Source organism: Brachypodium distachyon, chromosome 3 (genome assembly GCF_000005505.3).
Source record: "Brachypodium distachyon strain Bd21 chromosome 3, Brachypodium_distachyon_v3.0, whole genome shotgun sequence".
Taxonomy (NCBI): Eukaryota; Viridiplantae; Streptophyta; class Magnoliopsida; order Poales; family Poaceae; genus Brachypodium; species Brachypodium distachyon.
The window spans coordinates 52,898,543-52,921,766 of NC_016133.3; the positions used below are offsets into that span (position 1 = coordinate 52,898,543).

The 23,224-nt window shown below is 47.1% G+C and overlaps 2 protein-coding genes across 2 annotated transcripts; one reads left to right on the forward strand and one right to left on the reverse strand.

Moving 5' to 3' along the window:
* The first annotated feature begins 6,916 nt into the window (after positions 1-6,916).
* On the forward strand, positions 6,917-10,324 carry LOC100831652 (transcription factor bHLH96). The gene is made up of 3 exons (XM_003572791.4): positions 6,917-7,765; positions 8,224-8,775; positions 9,886-10,324. The coding sequence occupies exons 1-3, from the start codon at positions 7,364-7,366 to the stop codon at positions 10,003-10,005; spliced, it is 1,074 nt and encodes a 357-aa protein (XP_003572839.3). The 5' UTR covers positions 6,917-7,363; the 3' UTR covers positions 10,006-10,324.
* A 2,612-nt stretch (positions 10,325-12,936) lies between these two features.
* On the reverse strand, positions 12,937-15,363 carry LOC100832041 (E3 ubiquitin-protein ligase Os04g0590900). Its single transcript, XM_003570090.4, has one exon. It carries the CDS (start codon positions 14,511-14,513, stop codon positions 13,365-13,367), a length of 1,149 nt encoding a protein of 382 aa, XP_003570138.1. The 5' UTR covers positions 14,514-15,363; the 3' UTR covers positions 12,937-13,364.
* Positions 15,364-23,224: the final 7,861 nt, after the last annotated feature.

The window sequence follows — 23,224 nt, forward strand, 5'->3', positions numbered from 1 at the left end:
CAATTTGAGAAGAAAATTAAACGTTTGTGGTCTGACGGCGGTGGAGAATATTTCTCCAGTGAGTTTAATTCATTTTGTGAGGAACATGGCATAGTCCATGAGAGGACGCCTCCCTATTCGCCCCAGTCAAACGGGATTGCTAAGAGAAAAGATCGCACGCTGACTGACTTGGTCAACGCCATGTTAGACACTACTGGTTTATCCAAGGCATGATGGGGGGAGGCGCTATTGACTTCGTGTCATGTCCTAAATCGTGTTCCCACAAAAGATAAAGAAGTCACCCCATACGAGTTATGGGAAAAGAAGAGACTCACACTTTCTTACTTACGAACTTGGGTTGTTTGGCGAAATTCAATGTGCCAATTACCAAGAAACGTAAGCTTGGACCAAAAATCGTTGATTGTGTCTTTCTTGGCTACGCACTTCAGAGTTTTGGCTATAGATTCTTGGTTGTAAATTCTGGAGTACCTGACATGAGCGTCGGTACAATTATGGAGTCCAGGGATGCTAAATTTTTTGAGGACATATTTCCCATGAGAGATATGCATAGCACATGTAGAGAGAATCATGATGTACCTGCTGAACCCGTCAGTTCAGAGGAACATCAGGATCATGGTGTAGCTCCTGAACCCGCCATCCCAATGGAAAATCTTGAACAAACACTTGATGAGATTCCTGAGGAGTGTGACAATGAAGCCCCTATTAGGGGTAAGCGACAAAGGATTGCTAAATCATTTGGTGATAATTTCATTATGTACCTTGTGGATGACACCCCTAAAACCATTAATGAGGCATTTGCATCTCCGGATGCAGACTATTGGAAGGAAGCCATTCGTAGTGAGATGGATTCTATCATGGCTAATGGTACTTGGGAGGTCGTTGACCGTCCGTACGGGTGCAAACCTGTAGGATGCAAGTGGATATTCAAGAAAAAGCTTAGGCCTGATGGTACTATTGAGAAGTATAAGACACGGCTTGTGGCCAAGGATTTTACCAAGAAAGAAGGTGAAGACTTCTTTGATACTTACTCACCTGTAGCTCGATTGACCACAATCAGAGTATTACTATCACTGGCTGCCTCATATGGTCTGATCGTCCATCAAATGGACGTTAAGACATCTTTCCTTAACGGAGAGTTGGATGAGGAAATTTACGTGAAATAGCCAGATGAATTTGTAATAAAAGGTCATGAAGACAAAGTCTGTAAGTTATTAAAGTCTCTATATGGCCTGAAACAAGCTCCTAAGCAATGGCATGAGAAGTTTGACAAAACTTTAACATCTGCCGGCTTTGTTGTAAACGAAGCTGACAAATGTGTATACTACCGCCATGGTGGGGGTGAGGGAGTTATACTTTGTTTGTATGTCGATGACATACTAATATTTGGGACTAACCTCAAAGTGATTGAAAAGGTTAAGACTTTTTTGTCGAAGTGCTTTGACATGAAAGACCTTGGTGTAGCTGATGTTATTCTGAACATCAAGCTCGTGAGAGGCGACAATGGTGAGATCACTTTGTTGCAATCTCACTATGTGGAAAAGATCTTGAGTCGTTTCGGCTATGCTAATTGTAAACCTTCTCCAACTCCTTATGATCCAAGCTTTCTACTCGAAAGAATCACAGAATTGGAAGAGACCAACTGAGATATTCTCAGATTATTGGTTCGCTCATGTATTTGGCTAGCGCAACTACACCTGACATCTCTTTTGCTGTGAGCAAACTGAGTCGGTTCAATAAGAATCCTGGAGATGATCATTGGAGTGCACTCGAGAGGGTCATGCGCTATCTAAAGGACACAATGAGCTATGGTATACACTATACTGGGTACCCCAAGGTACTTGAGGGTTATAGTGATTCAAACTGGATATCTGATGTTGATGAGATAAAGGCCACGAGTGGATATGTGTTCACACTCGGAGGGGGCGCTATTTCATGGAAGTCTTGCAAGCAAACGATCTTAACCAAACCAACAATGGAAGCAGAACTTTCAGTATTAGATACATCCACGGTTGAAGACGACTGGCTTCGTGAGCTCTTGATGGACTTGCCGATTGTTAAAAAACCAATACCGGCAATTCTTATGAACTGTGACAATCAAACTGTGATAGTCAAAGTGAACAGTTCTAAAGATAACATGAAGTCATCAAGACACGTCAGGAGACGTCTGAAATCTGTCAGAGCAATGAGAAATTCCGGAATAATAGCATTGGGATATATCCCAATGGCTAAAAATCTGGCAGATCCCTTTATAAAGGGTCTACCAAGGAATGTGATAGAATCTGCATCAAGGGAGATGGGGTTGCGACCCACGTGAGTTACCATGACGGTAAACCAACCTATGTGATCGGAGATCCCGTGAATTAGGACCTGAGAAACAAGTCATTGGATAACTGAGGAGAGTGTACATTATTTATCCCACTCCGTTGACGATGCATTACTCTCGTGTACTGTATGGTAAGTTATTTAACTTAATGTGTTCAAACGCGTTGCATTAATTTGCGGGGTCGTGCTTATCTTTTTTGCAGTCGGAATCCGTTGCGGATGCGTAACAAATCCCGATAATTGCGGAGTTGGTTTTGGTTTCCTAAACCGAACCGAAGTCCGCCTGCGTGCCTATATAATAAGACGACCGCGGCCTCCGGATGTAGCACGCCACAACCCTAGCCGTCACGCCCACGATCCAATCTCGCTGTTCGCCGCCAACGGCTACTCCATCCCGTCGACTATGTGCACAGATTGCTGGGAGAGCAGGCCTCCGGAACCCCGACCTTCGAAATATTGCCCGGGAGACGGTCGATAAGGTTTTTGGGAAGCGTTCTCACACGACTGCTCGCTTCTTCACATTCCTGTTTCGTCGGCATCTTCATCACCAATGGCCGACGACCTCGGAAATCACACGGCTCAGGCTGCCACTCTAGCTCAGCAGCAGCAGGCTGCCCAACTCCAAGCCCAAGCAACTGCTGCTGCACAGGCGCTGCCCGCTGCCCAGGAGGTAGTCAAGGCTGCTGCTGCTGCCGGCGTGAACATCGACGTCGCCGGACTCGTCACCGACCTCAACAAACAAACACAAAAAAATAGTACATCACCGTACGTAACCTGTTCTTTCTTGTTGATTTTGATTAGTAGTTCTATTATCATGCCGTAAAATTAGATGAGTTTTATTGATGTACGTTACTATTTTTTCTAATTTGCATGATATAATATGCTCCTTGTTTTACATTGTTTTTCTGATTAAATTAAATGTTCTAATTATTCGACACTGACCCCCGGGGGACGACGTACGCTAGACCTCGCCACGCGCAGATGCGGCCACCCGCGTGGCACCAAAACGCATTGATTTCCCGGCTTTGTCGCGCACCGGCCGTCCCGGGACGCATGGGCCGCCGCTGCGCGTCATCAGCCTCCAAAAACGGCCGGCACGGCGCACATGCATGCATGCCGCTGTGCCTGTGCCTGTGCCTGGCCCTGCGCGCGCGCGCTCGATCATCGGTCTCTCATGCCCGGCCATGAACTCGATCGCAGAGGGCGACAGTGGGGGTATGTACGTACGTGTGGCCTCTCACAGTCGCGCTGATGTGAGCATGCATGGTGAGAAACCGATTAGCTGGCCAGCTAGCCCGTGACTCCGTCGATCCATGAAGGCCGTTCTGCCGCGCGCGGCATGTCGGCCGGAGGATCGATCGTGACCCTGTGCACGCTGCACGCCACCTTCTGGAGGAATTGAGGATGCGTATGACTATGAGAGTAGTATGTTGCAGTCTTCGTACGGACGCAGCATGGGATCGGCGGCGACCTCGGCTGGCGATGTCGCCAATGTATATAGGACGTACGAGGCAGCAGGTGCATTCCGCATTCGACTTCGAGCTAGCGCGCGCGCTTGGGTTTAGACATTGCCTTTGGTGTGGGCTTTGGCCTTGGATGCCGGCATGCGGGCAAGTCCTTCTAGCCGCCGTTGCCGGCCGGAAGCGAAGGGGAGCTAGCAATGCGTTGTCGTCGAGAGTCACTCACACCGGCGACCGTTATTCTCGTGTGGATCCGCACGTACACTTGGACTTCTTAAGTACGTATTCATGTCCAACGATCGATTTTGAAACAAGAATATGGAGTATTATTGTAACTATGTCTACATGAAAGGACTGATCTCATTCTCACGGTTGTATCGATCGTAATCGTATCCGGCCTGTTCTTCGGCAGTCCCCAGTGTCTGTGTAGCACGTCGGCCTCGAAATGGGCGCGTCTGTCTCTTCTCTTCTTTTAGTTCTATATATACTACACTACTACTCTATGTTGGACCACGTGGTCCAGTTTGTCGGGGGAATCCATGTGAGGGTGAGCAACGAACGATCTCCTCGAAAACTACGCCACAGTCAGCGCTCAGTGATGGGTACAAATCTCTCGCAGCACAGACAAGAACAAACTTGCGAGTGTAGTGTCTAGGTGTGCCATACAGGCAGCCGTCGCCTTTTCGGACAGGCCAGTCTCACCAAACTTCCTCGGTTCCTTTTCGTATATTGCGCGTAAGGTTGTACCACTTGGAGGTAATACGACGTCCCCTTTTCTCCTCCGTGGATTTTCGATGCTTGAAATGACATGCTCCGAAATATGAATGTATCCAGACGTTTTTTAAATATTTTTCATTCATATCGAGGCAAATTTGAGAGAATTAATATGTGTTATTGTTCTCGACAATAATTAGACAAGGGGTGCCAAACCTCGGTGGCACAAGTACGAGTATAAAAGTAGGACGTGTACCCTGACCTTATAGCGAATGTCGCCGTACACTTGGACAAGTTGACACGTCGATATTTTTTGAATAGGTTCGGTCGACTCTGCGGGTGCGACTTAGTCCTATGTTAGGAGAGGCTTCAAGAAGGTCGTTAGCCAAAGCGTTCGGGTCGATCAAGGCTCCCCGAATCACTTAGCGAGAGGTCGAAAGGGGCCGCCTCGTACTTGGGCCGAACGAGGCTTCCCAAGTAGCGAGGTCAAGATACCCTTAAGATTCTAACCCGATTTCCTCTCCTTCGGGCTCAGGCCGAACAAGACTTTCCGAGATTCCGAAACTAGAGCTCTTCTCAAAGAGGCTCTCTAGCCCTCTCTCGTTGAGTTTATAGCCCGAAAACATGTACCATATGTAACGATAACAGGAAACCGAAAAAAACTTGGGCTATATAGCCCACATGGATAGCCAAAATGTGATGTTTTCTGACCGTCTAAAAACAGACCTAAAACATGTACCGGGGGTCACAACATCAGAAAATTAGACGAAAATCCAAAAAAAATGTCGGTTATACAGCCCACGAAATGTGCCAAAATGTTTATTTTTCCCGACCTGCAAAATAATGGGTCGAAATCGTGTATGGGGAGTCACGTTAACGGAAAATCGATCAGAAAACTCACGAAAACGACGAGGACCGTGATTTTTGCCCATCAGCCAAAAACGTTCTATAAACTTGTACCAAGGGTCATGAACTCATGATATCGAAAACCCAAATGTGGGTATAGCTCATGAAAACGGTCAGAATAGTGATCTTTCCTAACTTGCCAAAAATATGGCCCAATATCATTCATCGGGAATGGCTACATCAGAAAATCAGCCAAAAACCCAAAAGATGTGGTTATAGCACACAAAACCGGTCAAAATGGATGATATTTTCTAATTGTGTATCGGGATTATAACGAAAAATCGGCCAAACACCAAAAAAATGTGGGATTCAATCCACGAAAACAAACGGAACAGTTATTTTGAACGACTGGTCAAAAACGTCTAAATCATGTAAAAAATACAGTATAAGAATATCATAGATGGAAAGATAGGCATCAAACGAGATAATGAGCTGAAGTTGCAAAACTTTAGATTAATACGAAAACCTGTGGTTATGTATGATGGACCGCACACCTTAAGCTCATCGATCAGTTCTCACTTGCATAACATATATACTTCGTACAACACCTAATACAAATACAAAAGGATTCTATATGGTTCGATTGTGTATCCTTGTAGTATATTTTGGCCACAGTATTTGCATTATCCTGCTAACGTTACAACAATAACTGCAGCGGCGAACCAAGTCAAAAATCAATTATCTAGCAGGGAAAATAATCGACCAAATATTCACACCTACCCATAATAAGTGTATTTGATTTAACGATACTCCTTTCGTTCTTAAATACTTGTCGTTGCACTAAAACCACGACAAGTATTTAGAAACGGAGGGAGTACAATAATGATAAGTTAGATGTAATGAACCAGGTGGCACGGATTCTTCCTGCGAGGGTTGCAAATATTCAGACCAGGCATCAGCTGGTTTAATCTAATGTCAATTATCTGTGTCCAGTTAGGTTCCTGCAATTTCATCAGCGTGTCTCCAGCGCCTGGACAAGCAAGGACAACCATCGACACTGTGGTATAAAAGCAGCCCCTCCACCTATGAATTTAGTAGACAAACAAGGTGTTAGGGCAGAGTTCAATTAAGCCCTGAATTTCGGGTGAGGGGTTGGATTGATTGCTCTAGGGCTTATGGTCATTAATCGCGACGCAGAAGTACGGAGCACCCAGTTCTCACGTTGTTCATTTGTCGCCTTGTCATTCCCTTCACTGTTAATCCGTGTGCGCCTGGTATCCGTGTCGTGTACCCTCGCGTTGTTCCACAGTTCTCACTCGTACCGTGACAGCTTAGGGCCGCTGCAGAATCACTATCCACCTCGTGATGGTACGTAGGAGTATTTGCTTTGTGTGACATTAGCTCAGGCATGCGGTCAATTATTCGTCTCTCTCTCTATATCGGATTCTCCTCGCTCTCTCAGAGCTCTGATGAGCCTGACTACTCTCGCCCAGGCAGCATAGGCCAGTATCACGCGCACACACACACATAGCGCGACGCACTGCACAAGAAACACAGTGCACGCATATTACAAAAGAGCTCAGCCTTTTGATCATTTGATGCCTACTCTACTGGGGGCAAGCCGAGGATAGGGAGAGTTCTGCCCACTGCCCAAGCACTCCTGCGTCGTCCTTCCACTGTTCCTGACTCCAGAGCGGCACGCGTTATCTCTTTTTTTCCCCATATACCCCAGAGATCGAGCCCAGCAGCCAGTGTAGCCCACCACACCGGAGAGAAAGAAACATACGCATGCCACCAACGCGAGGACCTCAGAATCAGAATCGCGGGCAGTACGTATGGTACTACAGCTAAGTCAGCCGCAGCAGCAGCTGCAAAGGAGAGCATGGATAAGTTAAGTAGCTAGAGGAGGAGGAGTGGTGGTGGTGGTGCTGTGGCTCGCGAGAGAGACTAAGTTCGCTTCGTTGCCAAAAGCATCGCGACACCAAGAAGCGGCCATCGATCCATCCGTCTTAGCTTCGACCATGGCACTAGTGGACGCGCTGTGCGCTGCCTCCAGCGTCGACGCCGCGCTCGTCTACGACACCTTCAACGCCTCCTCTTCCTCGGCCGCGGCCGCGGGCTTCCTCCTCTTCGACAATGCGGCGGCCGCGGCAGCGGCTGCTTTCTCCGACGCCGGCATTGTCAATGCCAATGCCGGCCCGTTCGCCGCGGGCGAGGATGTGGAGGCGCCGGCGCCCGAGGAGAAACAGGCGCCGGCGCCGGCGAGGAGGAAGCGGCGGCGGCGGGCGAGGAGCTGCAAGTCGAGGGAGGAGAGCGAGTGCCAGCGGATGACGCACATCGCCGTGGAGCGCAACCGCCGGCGCCAGATGAACGAGTACCTCGTCGTGCTCCGCTCGCTCATGCCGGACTCCTACGTCCAGAGGGTACGCGCACCACACGTCTCTCTCCTTCCCATCTCATCCCTTTCCGTTCCAGCAAGACGACGCCATTTCGAGTCAAGTGTTTCTTGTTTTCTATCCGGCCGTATTGTGATCTCCCTCGTTCGTCAAAGAGCAAGAAAGGGATGCCGGAGCAACTGGTGATAATGATGGACTCTATGATGGAAGAATGTTTTCTTGCGCCGAAAGAGACCCACCATCTCACTATTGATATCTTTAACCGAAGGCAGAAGCATCCATTCCTGGCCGGACGCCGGAGCAGGCGCCGCATTAATGTGTCTCCGGAACCATTAAATAGATCTCCTCCTCTCGTTCTAGCAGCTAGAGAAGTTATTGATCGTTCGACGAGTCCCAAAAATCCACCCATCCCATGTAGTACTCGTACTCCCTGACATAACTAATTCGTGTTCCTGTCTTGACAACAAACCGTTTGTAATCTGCAGGGTGACCAGGCGTCGATCGTCGGAGGAGCGATAGACTTCGTGAAGGAGCTGGAGCAGCAGCTGCAGTCCCTGGAAGCGCAGAAACGCACGCTGCTGGTCCACCAACAACACAAGGCCGCGAGACACGACGCGATGCCGATGCCGATGCGCACCGACGGCAACGGGTGCGCCGTGGAGTCGTCGTCCACGAGCAACTGCAGCAGCAGCGTCACCACCGAGGAGCACCACGCCTCGTCCGAGCCGCCGTTCGCGGGGTTCTTCACGTACCCGCAGTACGTGTGGTGCCACGCTTCGCAGCAGCAGGCGGCGGGCGACTCCTCCAGCGGGACGATGATGCTCTCGGCGGCGGAGGATCAGGGCGGCCGCGCCGGGGTGGCCGACGTCGAGGTGAGCCTGGTGGAGACGCACGCCAGCGTCCGGGTCATGGCGCCGCGCCGGCCCGGGCAGCTGCTCAGGATGGTCGCCGCGCTGCAGGCGCTCCGGCTCGCCGTGCTCCACCTCAACGTCGTCTCCGCGCTCGACTCGCTCGTCCTCTACTCCCTCAGCGTCAAGGTACGCCTTCAGTGCCGATGATTTCATCAGTTTGTTAGTATTAAAATGAGTCTCCCGTCTAATAAAGACTTAGCGCGGCGACATTTCTTGCGTCCCAATGCCACGGCTCGCACTCGCACGCACGTTGGGGCTCTCGGATCGAGTGACGCCAATCGGGAGGTTTGCGTGCGTCTCTACCCATGATTTGGGAATCATGAGGTCACTCAGTGCACTGCAAAGAAGCAGAGCTCTGATTACTTAATTCAAACTTACAGTAACGAAGCCCAGCTAGTATCTCCAAAGGAAAACGTGTCAGATATTCCCCTGCCGGCCCTTGAGCGCCCATGGATGGCATGGATGGATAGACCAGACATCCATGGGTGATCACATCAGCGCAGGCGATCGAGCTCGATCGTGCATGATTGATCGAGACGCATCAAGATTTTTCAAGAATAGCTTTAGCGAGCGAGAATCCGATGAACTTGACTACACCTGGACACCTGTGTCTTTTCTTGCCCCCCCTCGATTCGGTTTACAGACGAGTGCTTCGTGTTCGCTTTACTTTTGACCCGATTTCCTCATCCTCAGTTATCAAAAAGCCTTGTGCCCTTCTGGCCTACACTCTGGGTCTGGGGCCTCCTCTGCTGCGGCCAGGGACTCGGCATTGCCGTTGCCGTCGTGTCTCCTAGGAGCGTGCCGTGCAGTACTATTACTACTCCTACTCCAGTACAGTACTGTAATAAGCACTGTTCCAGGTAGTGTGACACTTCATGAAAAGAGTCATGAAAAAAGTATTGCTCCTAGATTTGTCAGCCTAACACTGGCAGGGAGAATCTGTTTTCCTCGGCTGATATTGGGATTGGCATCGATAAATGAGCCGAAAAAGGCTCTCCAACTAGTGTAGCTAGACATTTTGCTGTGCTTGCAGCTCCCTTCCTTCGTGCTATCCTAGCCACGGCAGTGTGCCACTGTTCACCGACGGAATCTATCTACGGTGCGTAGTTTATGCGCAGCACAGTAGCTGCAGGTCCCCTGATAAACCGGCCACTGCACATGTGTTTGCCTTTTTCAGTTTTGACTAGCAAATTAACATCTGCGAGTGTATGTAATTATGTGTGCTGATGGTCGCAGGTGGAGGAGGGGTGTGGCCTGACGACGGCGGACGACATTGCAGCGGCGGTGCATCATGTGCTCTGCTTCATCCACGCCGAGGCGGCGGCGTCGCAAGAGCTGCTGGTGGCCTCGCAGTAACAGGCCATGGTGATCAACGCCGACACGCCGGCCGGGCACAGGAACGAGCTACGTATAAGGACTGAGCTAGCTAGTGTATGCCATGCCATAATTATAAGGATTTAAGGGTGATGATGGGTGTAGTCCGTGGGATGAATCTCGACTGATTCTAGATGTTGCTGTAGTGGTGGTGGTACCTCTATGTTTACCCAGCCGGGTTTTTTCTTCTTCTTCCTCTCGTGCAATCCAGTGAGATGTGCCGGTGTAATGCAACTGTGGAACCGTGGATTTAACTGCGACTCTGCAATGTTAATATGTCATGGCCGTGTTATGCCTTCGATTTTGCGATGTCATGGGCGCGTTGCTTCGTTACGGACGGCGGTGGCGTTCTACGACCTAGCCATACCCTGCAGGTCGGGCCAGGCTCCAAAACACCCGGCAACGAACACCAAAACTCTAGCCTGGCCTAGCATATTTATTAGACCTCGTGGAGAAAAAACCCCGCGATTTTCAGTTTTGAACAGGCCTCCACGAGCTGAACCGTTGGATGATCAGGAAAAGATATGCAGTTTTTTTTACGCCCACAGGCTTAGTTGGAATGCCGGAGGGGTTTTTTTTTTTTGAGCGCAGGAATGCCGGGGGTTTACTACTAGCCTAAGGAGAAAATCCCCGCGATTTTTGAACAGGCCTATACAAGCTGCCGGCAAATAACACTTACTGGGCTGAAACAGCAGTATTGGGCTTCAATTTGTCAAACATAGGCCCTCACTACATGGATCAGCTTGTTTCCCCTCTAAAAAAAAACTAAAATATGGATCAGCTTGGCGTAAAGCAGGGACTCTTCCCTAGAAATGTTGCAACACCAGCACGTCATTGGACTCGAGCTAGACCATGCAGATTTGGGCCTGGACACGCTTTGCTCATGTCGACGTTGACCCATGGTAAACTGCTCCGTTCCATAATTTTTGTCGAAATATTACATGTATCTAGATACTTTTTAGAAATAGATACATCTATTTTTGGACAAATTTGAGACATGAATTATGAAACTGAGGGAGTACATGATACCCCTTAAAAAAACGGGCCGACAGGAGCGCAACGATCGCCCCCCTCGCCAACTGTTCATCAAGCCGCATCCTAAATCATGTCATCCTTTTACCGCTCCTTCTTCCCACTTACTCCAGGATTATTTCGTCTTTCCGGTGGAGAAGTTGTGTACTCTTCTTGTGCATGATTAAAAACCCGGAGTCTTCTCTTGCCTTTTTGTACCTTCCTCACTTTCCTCAGGATTCTATCGTCCTTTCGGTGGCGATTATTCAGGGGGCATGAGATTGATGATGGTGCAACTCTTAGTTTGGTGATAGCATGAGGTTTTTTTTGGTTAGCAGTCTGATGTCTGCAATTGGATCCCATTGCAGGATCTTTTGGAGTATATTTGTGGTTCAGATTGAAATGCAATGAGTAAAATACACCACTAGTCCATGAACTCGGCCGAAATGAACACTTTAGTTCACAAACTGGAAAAACGCACATGTAAATCCCTAAATTGGGATTACTGTAACACTTTAGTCCAAAAACGGAGATTTTGCCACCGGCCATGTCAACGGAGAGCCAGGATGATTGCTATAGGGGACACGGGCACAAGAGCGACGCGTGAGGGAGAGAGAGGGCACGGGCGCCGCAACAAAGAGAGCAAACTAGGGTTAGGGATTGCTCCGATTTGGGGAACTCGGGATGGATTTTAACTAGCGTAGTCATTTTGCAAGAATCAATCAGCAATCTGCGGTCCTGGCCGAAGCCGACGTGGCGTGTTTTAGCCCTGTCGAACCATTTTTGGACTAAAGTGTTACAGTAATCCTAGTTTAGGGTTTATGTGTGCGTTTTCCTAGTTCGTGAACTAAAGTGTTCATTTCTGCCGAGTTCATGAACTAGTGGTGTATTGTACTCAAATGCAATCATAAAAAAATAGCAGACAGTCTGTGACGCGGCTGTTCCTCGTCTTGTTTGTAACTCTATCTTTTGAAGTAACATATTCAGTTGGAAAGTCTTTTCCCTCCTGTGATTGCTTAAAAATAATTACTCTAGAAAGAAGGAAGACGATGTTTTCGACGTCCGGCTGATCGTGTTTTCACTTCGAAGCTACTCAACGATAGGTTCATTGTTAAGTAGTGCAGTGCATCCTCGAATATTAAATCACTTGACTTGCCTGTATGTAAAATTCAGTGTTCATCTAAAATACTTAAACATAAGGTTCCACAGACGAACTTGCCAGACGGGACAGGTCAAATACAGCAGAAGTCGCACTAATTAAGAAGCTTATGATTAGTTAGAAGAACTTGCCCCCACCAGCCCCCTTTCAATAACAAGGAGTCCACTGGCTTTCTAGAAAGTAGAGGCCCAACCATTGCGTGAGTTCCACATAATTGCACTTTAAACAATTGAAAAATGGTGCCCATAAGTACGTAAGTAAGAATACACTAGTACCGAGTCCTAACCAGCCCGAGCTACCGAAGAAAACAGAATGGTATTCTGCTTCAAACAACATCTCGTGAACAGAAAAATATTCAGATGTTTTTGACCCGTGTGGAGTTTCTTTCTGAAGTTCCACAGACAAAGAGTTGCTGATCCATTAGCTACTGCGTCAACCAAACCCCTAACTGCAAATTGACATATGAAACGCACATGTTATTCGGAGGCCGACACCAAACCACAGGATGCCTAGCTGCCAACCCACATTGTTGTACGCAACGATCAAGGGGATGCGTGCGCCATTGGCCACTCGTCAGGCATTATTAGCAGGAAGGCCCTGGCCACCTAACAAAACCAAACATCTGCGCTCCAGAGCCAAATCAGGTTCGGGTTTCGCTTGAGTTGGGAGGCCATATCCAAAATGATTGTTCATGTGTTCAGTGTCCACAACTAGCAATGTAACGGTAGAAGGACAGAACAATGTTGAGGGGGGGAGGCTGGAAAGGCCACGATTTTTTTCATTAGGAGAATTAGAAATCCTTTGACTAATAACTAAACTCACTGATCCAGAGAGAATGCTCTGAAGCAAAATCCAATCGTGTGGAGAGAAAAGGAAAAAAGAAACCAAGTCCTATACAGTTTATCTAGTAGAAACAGCAAAGCAGTTAAGCAGCCAAGCAGGTTACAGGAGATCTCTCACCAGTCACCAGGCATTTGCAGAGGGAGGATTTCTGCAGCTTGTTGGTGGTGAGTGATTGATTCACAAGAAGAGATCATCACAACGGTGAGATCTCCAGACTTTGATACGCCTGGCAACTTGATCTCCGCTCGGGAAGTATCATCATCCAATCCACGGTCATGTGTTCCAGTTAAAAGAAGCAGAAGAGTTATCTGAAAACAAAATCACTGCTTCACATTGGAGGAACGGAATCCTTTCCTCTGCCGCTCTTGCTGCTGAAGCAGGACCTCCCAACCGGCGGCAATCTCTTCGTCGGCGCAGGAGGGTTCGCTGCTGCATCCGCCGGCAGCTTGCTGTGCTCCCCGTGACACCTTCTCGAGGACCCCGCCAGGAGGCCGCCTTCCCTGGCCACCGTCAGCTCGTCTTCCAGGTTGGCCTGCAGCACGTCGGCGATGGACATGCGGGCTTCCCGCTGCGTCTCTGGCACTTGCACCGACACTGGCGAATTCGCCCTGGCGCCGTCTTCTCTGATCTCAACGATGCCATTGGCCTCCCCGGACCTCCCTGGACGCTCATCCTTCGTCGACCCCTGATCATTGCTGCTCGCCACGGGCTGTGCAGCAGGCTCTTCGCGCGTTTGCCTCGGGGAAGCCGGGGAGTAATCGCCTATCGTCAGGACGAACTCGTGGTCTCTCCGGTCCTCACGTGGCTGCCGTGGCGAAGCGGCCGCACGGCCCTCCAGCTCGCCGACGGCGATGTTGCAGCGGCAGAGCGGGCAGCTGGAGTGCGACTTGAGCCACGGGTCGATGCAGGGCAGGTGGAAGGCGTGGCTGCACTTGGGGAGCAAGCGGAGGCTCTCGCCGTCCCGGAACTCGCCGAGGCACACGGAGCAGTCCGTGCCGTCCACCACGAACCCGTCGCCGCGCTTGTACTTGCACACGGTGATCTTGTTGATCAGCGTCTCGTCCATCCCGTCAGACGGCGACAAGTTCCACGGATCCTGCTGGCCAGCGGAGGAATCGGCGCCGTGGCCGCCGCCCGCGCCGGAGCCGGAGCCGGGGCCGAAGAGCCTGGTCCAGAGGGAGCTGAAGGTGCCGCAGTACTTGGAGATGATGGTGTAGTAGCTGACGAGGAGGAAGGCGCTGGCGAGCACCCCGATGATGGCGATGACGAGGGGCGAGAAGGCGGGGCCGGAGGAGTCGTCGTCGCCGCTGGGCCCGGCGATGTCGAAGGCCGGCGGCGGGGGCGGGAAGATGAAGTAGCACCACTGCGGGCAGTACATGCTGCACAGGCCCTGCGAGCAATCCCTCGTTGGCTCGTAGGGCACCCACGTTGGCTGCGGCACCAGAGCTGCTGGAGGAGGGTTGACCATTGCCGCCATGGAAGATACTAGAAGCGCAGGAGAGGAGCAATCACAAGAAACAGAGATGCTTTTAAATCTCTGTACTTCGTCACACCATCCCCCGAGATCTAGCACCAGCGGAGCAGAGGATCGGTATGAATTTCTGGCCCAGCTAATTGTGGCGAGAGAGAAGCAAGAGATGTGATTGTCTCTGCTTACTTCGGGGAATGTGAAAGGGGGAGAAGGAGAATGAGATGCTTCCACCTGCTGCTGCTGCTGAGAGGGGGTATTCTGCTGCAGGCTGCTGCCAGTGAGAGTCTGGAAGAAACGAGAGGCGAAACCAGTGGCAGTGCGTGCTTGTTTGGAAAGCAAAGAATTTCTGGGAGTGCGAGAGAGAGCCTGAGATCGATGGAGGTGGTGGTGGTGGTTGGGACTGGGACTGGGGCCTCGTTCTGTGCCGTCCTACAGGTGGTTCTCATTTCGTTTTCTTTCCCTTTCCTCTCCATCTGCTGCTGCTCATGTCTTCTGCTTTGCGTTGTTTGTCTTCTTCGGAATTAATACAAGGTAAAGGAGGTGTTTGGATGATCTCTAAGATGATAGAGGTGAATCAGGTGATCCCGTCTGTGAGTGACTAGCTAGGAATAAAAACTTGGCTATAATGAAGTAATGAGCTGATGAAGGGAGTAAGTGGTGCACATGCGGAGCAATGCAATGTGCCATTTTTGGATTGACTGGGAGTGTGTGCATGCAGCTCGTCCATTTCCAAACCGTACCTACTAAGTTTATTTATCGTGAACAGATGAACCCTTGCCTTGGAGTTGGCCGCTAGCCAAAATGTATAATTTATTAGCTAACTAGTTTGGTCATCGAAGACTATTCAGTTTACTATACCCCGTCAAAAACAAAGTTTGCTTTCGTTCCCGTTAATGCGCTCGTACGTTTTGTCACTTTGTCAGTCAAGTTAGTAGGGAAAAAGATACCCCGTAAGAGATTTAACAGTAGCATATGACTCCGCCATCACAAAGTGCAGTAGAAGAACTGAATGACTGACGATTCACATTGAGAAAGATTACTGACGGTCACAGAAGTCACTCTCATGTACTCTGGCTGCTTTCTTCAGGCTTAATTCTCCTTGAAAAACTTGCTCCTCCTTCTGTCAACGCGAGTCACTAATCACTTTGCGTTGGTACACCCAAATCTCTTAAATACCAAAACAAAATAAACACTAGTATGAGAAGTGTTTTAATTTGGCAAAAAAAATGAGTGTTTTGTGGAAAAAAATTAGGAATAATCCCTCCAATTACTTCCTACCAAACAAGCATTTGGGGTTTCTAGTGCTTTTTAATTTGGAGTGGATAATACCCTAGAAAACCCCAAAAAAGCACTAGTCAAACAAGGCCTTACTTCTTCTTAGGAGTCAGGACCATACAAAACCAGTAATCCCTTGCCTAATCCAGAGAATGACCTGGAGACTGCAGTCGTTTCGTTTCAGGAACAATTTAACGGTACGTTCCATTCCATTACTGAAAGGCTGGTCTAAATGGTTCCACAATAAAGAAGAAGAAGAAGTAACAGTTAGCAGGATTTTACACAGGAAGTCAGGACAAAGATTGATGAGTGTATCAGACTGGCAGGCGACGAAAAGATCATTTGATCTGATGGACCAGATAGTGAAGGCCGATCTGATTCAATCAATGGGTACATACGTTCCTAATAATTTTTGGGCCTCAAAACGTCGTTTTCAGTCGACATTTGGGACGTCAATGTGTGACAGCAACAGGATACGTACGAAGTTGGGCGGTTCCGTTCATTTGAAAGATGAAGACCACCTAACCGAGTCTTAGTTGGTAAACAACAGAAGACTACGCGAAGCAGCGCTGTAGGTTTTCATATACTGAATAACTTCTGCAACGCAGCAAAGTATCAACATGAAGTAATCTTTCCTTTTTCTTTCTGAAACAAGAGGATCATTTTATTTTATTTTGCGGGGAAGGATATTTTGTTCTCTATGAACACAAGGGCTGGGGCACTGTCTCATGGTTTTCATCAAAACACATCAGATAAGGTGGGTAAAGGGGGGAAGACTTCAGAATAGTAGAAAAATGAAATGAACACTGCTGATAAACTGACAGAAAGCAATCATATGTGCAAAAAGCGTAGACTTGGAATTAATAATAGGTGAGTTTTCTTTATAGTACAGATATGATATATACGGAGGGAGTATCAAAGGATATAGTAATGAGGAATCAACGCGTCGACATCTTATGCATTTAAAGCTAAAATCTACTTTGTGGAGGATGGTCGACATCTTACGAATTAATAATAGGTGTTTTAGTGAAAGTTTGTAAAAAAACGGCGACAAGTATTTAGAAATGAAGGAAGTACTTCTTTGTGGATTTTTTTCATGTCTTTTTATGTGGGTACGTGGAAAAAAATGAGTTAATGGAAGATTGTTGGAGAAGAAAGGTATCGAATAGATTTCTTTTCTCCCTAAAGCTTTAGTCACACTAACATGGAGTACTTTACCATTTTGATGTTAACATATGGTTAAATGCAGTTACACAAGAAAAAACAGCAATAAAGTAAAGTGACCTCATGGATTTTATCTTGGCAACACAGAATGCTGATGTGCAACAGCCTCGTCCACTCAAGCTCGTTATAGCCTGACGGAGCCTTTACACTTTGTACGAAGTTGCAAATGGTCCTATTTTGCTCATGACCTCAGCACCACAGGACAACATTATGGCTACAGTGAACACATACACCCATGCCACAAATCATTCTATTTATGGATAAGGATGCTATGCGTACAGTGTTCTCTTCTTACCTATACTTTCTGAAAGACGATTACCCAGCACTGCCGTATTATCTCCGGATAAGAATATGTCGTACCATTCACAAGAAGTTAAAACTGGAGCATGCATAGCGATTTACGTGATACAAACTTCAGAACACAATACAAACAAGTGAAAGAACCGAAGAATTGTGTCAGGAACTTATTAGAAAGTACTTCATTTGTTTTCTAAGTGGAGATTTCGTTGGTTTATGAAGGATAAATAGATAACATCGTGGTGCCATAAGAACCACATTAATAGCACTGCTGGCTGTACTACTCTTGTCATGTTATCTAAAGTAATCTTACAGGCTGCTCCAGTATAATAGGTCGGTTATTAGGCTGGCTGTACCGACTATTTAAATATTTAGTGATTGCATATAAAAAAGTTAACGTGACACACGGGAACGCAACCGCCTGCTTTTCGGTCCCCGTGCTGTAGCCAGGCGACTCTGGTGTCGCCCGTTCCATCCATTCTCTCCTCGTTTCTCGTTCTTCCGTTGAAATTTTGATGACGTGGTATCCTTGAAGCCGGCTGACTGGGCTTATTATTCCTGCTCTAAGGATGAAAATAGTGATCGGACCCATGATGATGAGTGGCACAATGAAACCATAGCTTTTCTGGAAAAGCGTGGACAAGCAAGGGCAACTGAGTTCGAACTTTCCTTATCTTTGATGAGGTGTAAAGGGGCGGATCCACTTGCTGGACCTAGCTTTACACAATGAAAATAAAGATGGGCACAACAGAAAAGAGAAAATGTGGAGCTATATGGCACTGGCACATGCTACATCGATTCAATAACTACTGGACTCTTCCAAGTCCTAACTGTATCAACTTTCAAAGCAAAATGGGATGGACACTGCAAACAGAGGGTGTAATAGCAACTGGAAACAAAGTGGTACAGATGGTCTCTCAGAAGAGCATGCACCAGAAACCAGAAAGCAAAGTGGCAGTATACTGGAAGCAAAGGCACAATAATTACACAGTTAGTCGGTGCCTTGGTGGTAAGGTGATTAGTGCAGAATAGGCACAGGTATTGGGTTGTGGATTCCATCTGTTGGTAAAGCTGCACAAACACACACACTTTCATGAACTGGCCTTCCCTAAACATGACGCGAGTTTGCAGCCTTTCTTGGGCTTACCAGTGAAGCTATCAACTTCTGAATTAATGTCATGCTGGCAGCATCATTTGCCAGCAACACTATTCCTAGTTGAGAATTAACATGGCATCGGTAATTGCCACGAGTATTACTGATTAAGTAAGGAGATGAGTTGCCATTCCGACAACCGCAAGCATAAAAGTGCTATCTAGCATTATCGAACCACGTCAACAATACGCTTCGAGCAAAGCTGGGCAATTGTTGTCACCACGGCTACCATAAGCTCAAAGTTGCTGGGAAGAAAAGCTAAAAATCAGTCTAACTATCGAGCATGATCAGGCCACATGAAAGTTTTGCTTCCGAAAAAGCTGGGCATATTCTGCTCCAGCTGCTATCATCTTTTTAGTTTTCGGGTTCATGTTTGCTAGTAATAAATGATAAGGTCCCTTTTCCAAAAAATAATAATTCCGATAGTAGTATCCAACTTCATCTCTGCAAGCAGTACTGAACAATGAGGCTAACTCTCCCCTGAATTGCAGTTCCAGGACAACACTGCACTTGCATAATGCACCGAATAATAACACCTTTTGTTTTAGTTATCGCGGCACTGTAAGGTGGTGAAAATTTTTAGGGTGGGTAATCATGTGCGACCTCCTATGTCTTAACCTGAACCGCATATCTGCACAAATCATGCAAAGCAAAAAACTCTGAATCGAGATAGGGTTTGGTAGCCGCTCACTTTCGGCGACGGTCGGCGCTTGACGGCATCCTCGATCTCGACGGGCCAAGCGTCAGCAGCACTGGGGATGCGCCGAAAAAGGACCGCCGCGTGCCGTAACGTCACGGCGGCACCGCCACCTGCCGTCTCCCTCGTCAGCCATGGCCGAACCTTCGCATGCTTACGGCAGTCGCCCAGGCGTCCTCCTCCACTCGGGATATTGTTGGATTGGGCCAGAGAAGCAACACCAAACAAGCCCGCCGATTTTTTTGAGAAAAACAAGCCCAAGGATCTGTGCGTACGTACACAAAAGATTGGGCCACAGAGGGATCCGACACTGCTTTGGCGGCCCGTGAGTTGTGCATCTGTAGGCCGGATTGTCCACGTACGACGAAGGCAACACACTGGGCTCCAAATTCCCTTGCGACACGATCTGCTTAGCTATCCCTCCCTCGTGTTCTAAAAAAAAAAAGCTATCCCTCCCTCGTTATTTAGGACAGTAAAACTGAAACCTCTTCCGGCCCTCTCACGCTATCAGCATCTGCAACCGTCGGATCGTACACTCGGACGAAATCTAGCCGTCTGATCGTCTCCTTCGTCCTAAGGGGAAGCTGCTCCCGAAGAAAAATCGCAAACATCTGGTTAACTGGGCCGAGTGGGCCTCCTCTTTTCGGCCCTCGTCCCCCATCCCCTCACCTTCCGACGGAAAGAGGAGGCTTCCGTCATCTATCTCTCTCCCTCGCCCTAGCGCACCTCGAGGAACCCAGCCGTGCGGCGGTGTACAAGAGGCGAGAGCGAAAAGGGCATCCACTACTCATGGAGCGACGACGTCTCTTGCGTCATGCGGCATATTGTAGCAGATGCCGATTCAGTGCCACCGGCAAAGCAACGGGGAGGGGCTCTGCATCGTTGCTGCAAGAGGTTCCAGCCTCAGGTCCGGCGGCAGCGACCCTGCCACAAAACCCTAAGGTCTGCTACACAAGCCCAGCCCGATGGAGCGGCCGGTCTTAACCACACCACTCTTGGCGTCCTCTTCTTCTCCCTCACTGGCTTCCTCCTGTACCGCGCTCTTCTCAGTGAAATCCCAAGTCTGCATCCTCCGCCTCCCCAATCTACACCAACCTGTGGCAGCAAGGTGAGGTCCCAGTCTGTGCGGTTTTTGTCTTCAGCTCTTGCTGTCGATGGATAGCACGTTGTGTTTATGGTGCATGTATATGCACATATAAGGATGGATATGAATATTTATGGAAAAAACTCCTAATTTGATTTGTGTTGGAAATTGATTGCAGCAACTTGTCAAGTACTCCCTCCGTCCCATATTAAGTGACTCAAATTTACCCAAATATTAATGTATCTATACCTACAAAACGTCTAAATACATGTAATAGAAAGTCACTTAATATGGGACGGAGAGAGTAATAGTCTAGGCCAAGAGGAAATCTAATCTTGCACATTGGTTGTTAGATTCCAACTTGTCTCGCTTTCGTATATGTTCCAAAAGATGTATGTATAGTCCGAACAGGACAAGCACGCATACAGTTCAAAATGATACTCTCCAAGGACAGCTAATATAGGCACTGAAGGATGGACAAACAGGTTGCTCTATTATCATGTACCCATTCAACTAATCTAATTATACATATGGCTACATTATTTTATGAGCAATGGTTTCAAAGTAAAATTTCGCTTGACTGCTAGGTCACGTTGTTGTGTATTAGATACATTAAGAGTGAATCTCCTTAACACTAACGGTCGGATATTTAAGGTAAAATTTCCATATTTCAGTTTTATTAAAATATCCATAAATAATGCCCAAACAAATCATGTGTTTGTGTCCGTTAAGATAGAGAACGGTCACAACTACTATTTTCGTAAGCGTTGATAGTTGTATGACAAAAACATGCATGGGAAAAATTCTGCTTTTCTATTGAATAAGATACCAATTTTGTAGGTCTAGGTATCTTCCACTCTTTAGCTACCATTCCATATGTATTGACCGAAGTTGATACGATCTGTTTGCTTATCTTGCTTGCTTAATTTTGCTTTATACTTTCATCAAGAATTTCACTTAATATAGTTTCCAAGGATGATATGCTGTTCACTCATTTTTCTACTCCCTCCGATCCATAAAAAGTGTCTTCCAGTTAGTACTAACTTACTTAAAATGGGCGATACTTTTTATGGGTCGGAGGGAGTAATATATATTCAGCTTGTACCTTCTTGTTTATTGCTTGATTCATTGCATACTGCTCAATGTAGATGACACCGCAGAGCCATACCATCTCCTTCTGACCCCCACACTCTCTAGGCGACTGAATTAACGCTCGTCCAGGATCATGGTTGATTATCGAGTAGTTTTTTTGAGCTACAAATGTCTCTGTTGCTTCAACGGTGTTCGGTCTCCTCATCTTTGGTACGTAATGAACAACAAATTATTCATTAGCTGGTCATTCTGTTGTAGAAATCGTATGCAATGTCGTGTATAAACCAGGGTACTTTTCTTGAGCTCCCAGCTCCTTCACCTCAGTGCAGATCATGTTCTTCTTGAATACCTAGCACAGTGCATTTGTCCTGATTTATCACGATTCATTAATATTCAGTTTTCATGACTCTGCTCAAAGTCGTATTGAAAGTTTATTCATATACCAATGCATGATGTATGATATGTTCAGAGTATATCTTCATACAGGCGGCGACAACATATTAAGTGTCAAAAACAACTCTATTGTTCTCCCTGCTGCATTGAACTATTGGAAGTTACCCCATTTCGTGGCCCTCGTGTACCTATGCCGCAATGATTACCATTTTGGAGGGTAATTCACTTATCTCTGTATTTACTGCATTTGATTTAGGATAGGCTTGTTTGTTATCTCAAGTCTATCAAAGTTCAAAATGGGCCAAGACGTCATCACATTATCATTAACTCTTACTGATCTTTGTTGAAATAGGTGATTTTTGAGCATCTGGTTCCATCTTCGTTTAGAAACTTTTGAATTGATCATGCAGTTTCAGAAGTGGAGATTAATTGACCATGTCTGACATATGTGGAGATTTAAGCCAAGAGGCATGGGGTCATCACCTACAAGAGTGATTTGCATAGCTGCTCGAAGGCGAATTATTCCAACTATTTTCTATTACTTCTGGATTTGAGCTTTATAGTCGTGTTTCAAGTGTCAGGAAGGTAAAATACATATCCTAATTGTGTATAGATTTATAATTCGTATTACTAGGCTTTGAACCAAAAACTGAAAGTTCCTGGCAAAATTTATTTACAATAAATACGTCAACACCTAAGTGTGTCATCTTTTAGTTATATATATATATTCCTAACTCACGAGGTGTCTCGACTGTTATTAACTTATTATATGCAGGGTGATTAGTCAAGAAAGCAAAATTTGCCCATTGGTGAGTCCCCTTTTTATGGTTTGAGCAGAAAGGAATCACTGGAAGCTCATCAGCAAGAGCAAAATCTGGCCTATCAGGTATGACATCTGGACTAAGGTGTCAATCTGAGAATGTTTTCCCAACCTTTTCCCAACCTAAGATTTTTGTTATTTGGTAAGAAAGTTCTAGCTCTGAGAGAAGCCAGAGCTTTGCTAATGACTCAGAAAGGGAAGAAATCTCTAAATACTTGTACTAAAATCATGACAAGTATTTAGGAACGGAGGGAGTACAGATTATTTTGCACTAAAACCATGACAAGTATTTAGGAACGGAGGGAGTAATACACAAGAATGGCTATATGAAGGTCATGATGAGAGTGAGACTAAATAGTTTAGAGTGGTAAACATGAAGAGCTCAGAAAGGTAAAAGTTCACTTTTTGTTGGTTGTTCTCTCTGCATGCATGGCTCCTTATAAATCTTTCCTGGTATAGGTTTGTAAGATGTACAATTTCTTATTCATGCTACTACAGTTCAATTTTCACATTTGCGAGAGCGCCAGCCAAATGAGCCACCTCTTGAGTGGCCAAAGAGAACCCGGATTGCACTGGGATCTGCCAGAGGACTCTCCTACTTGCACGACCATTGTGATCCCAAGATCATTCATCGTGATGTCAAAGCGGCAATTTTCATTGTTTTCTCTCCTCATTTTTGGGC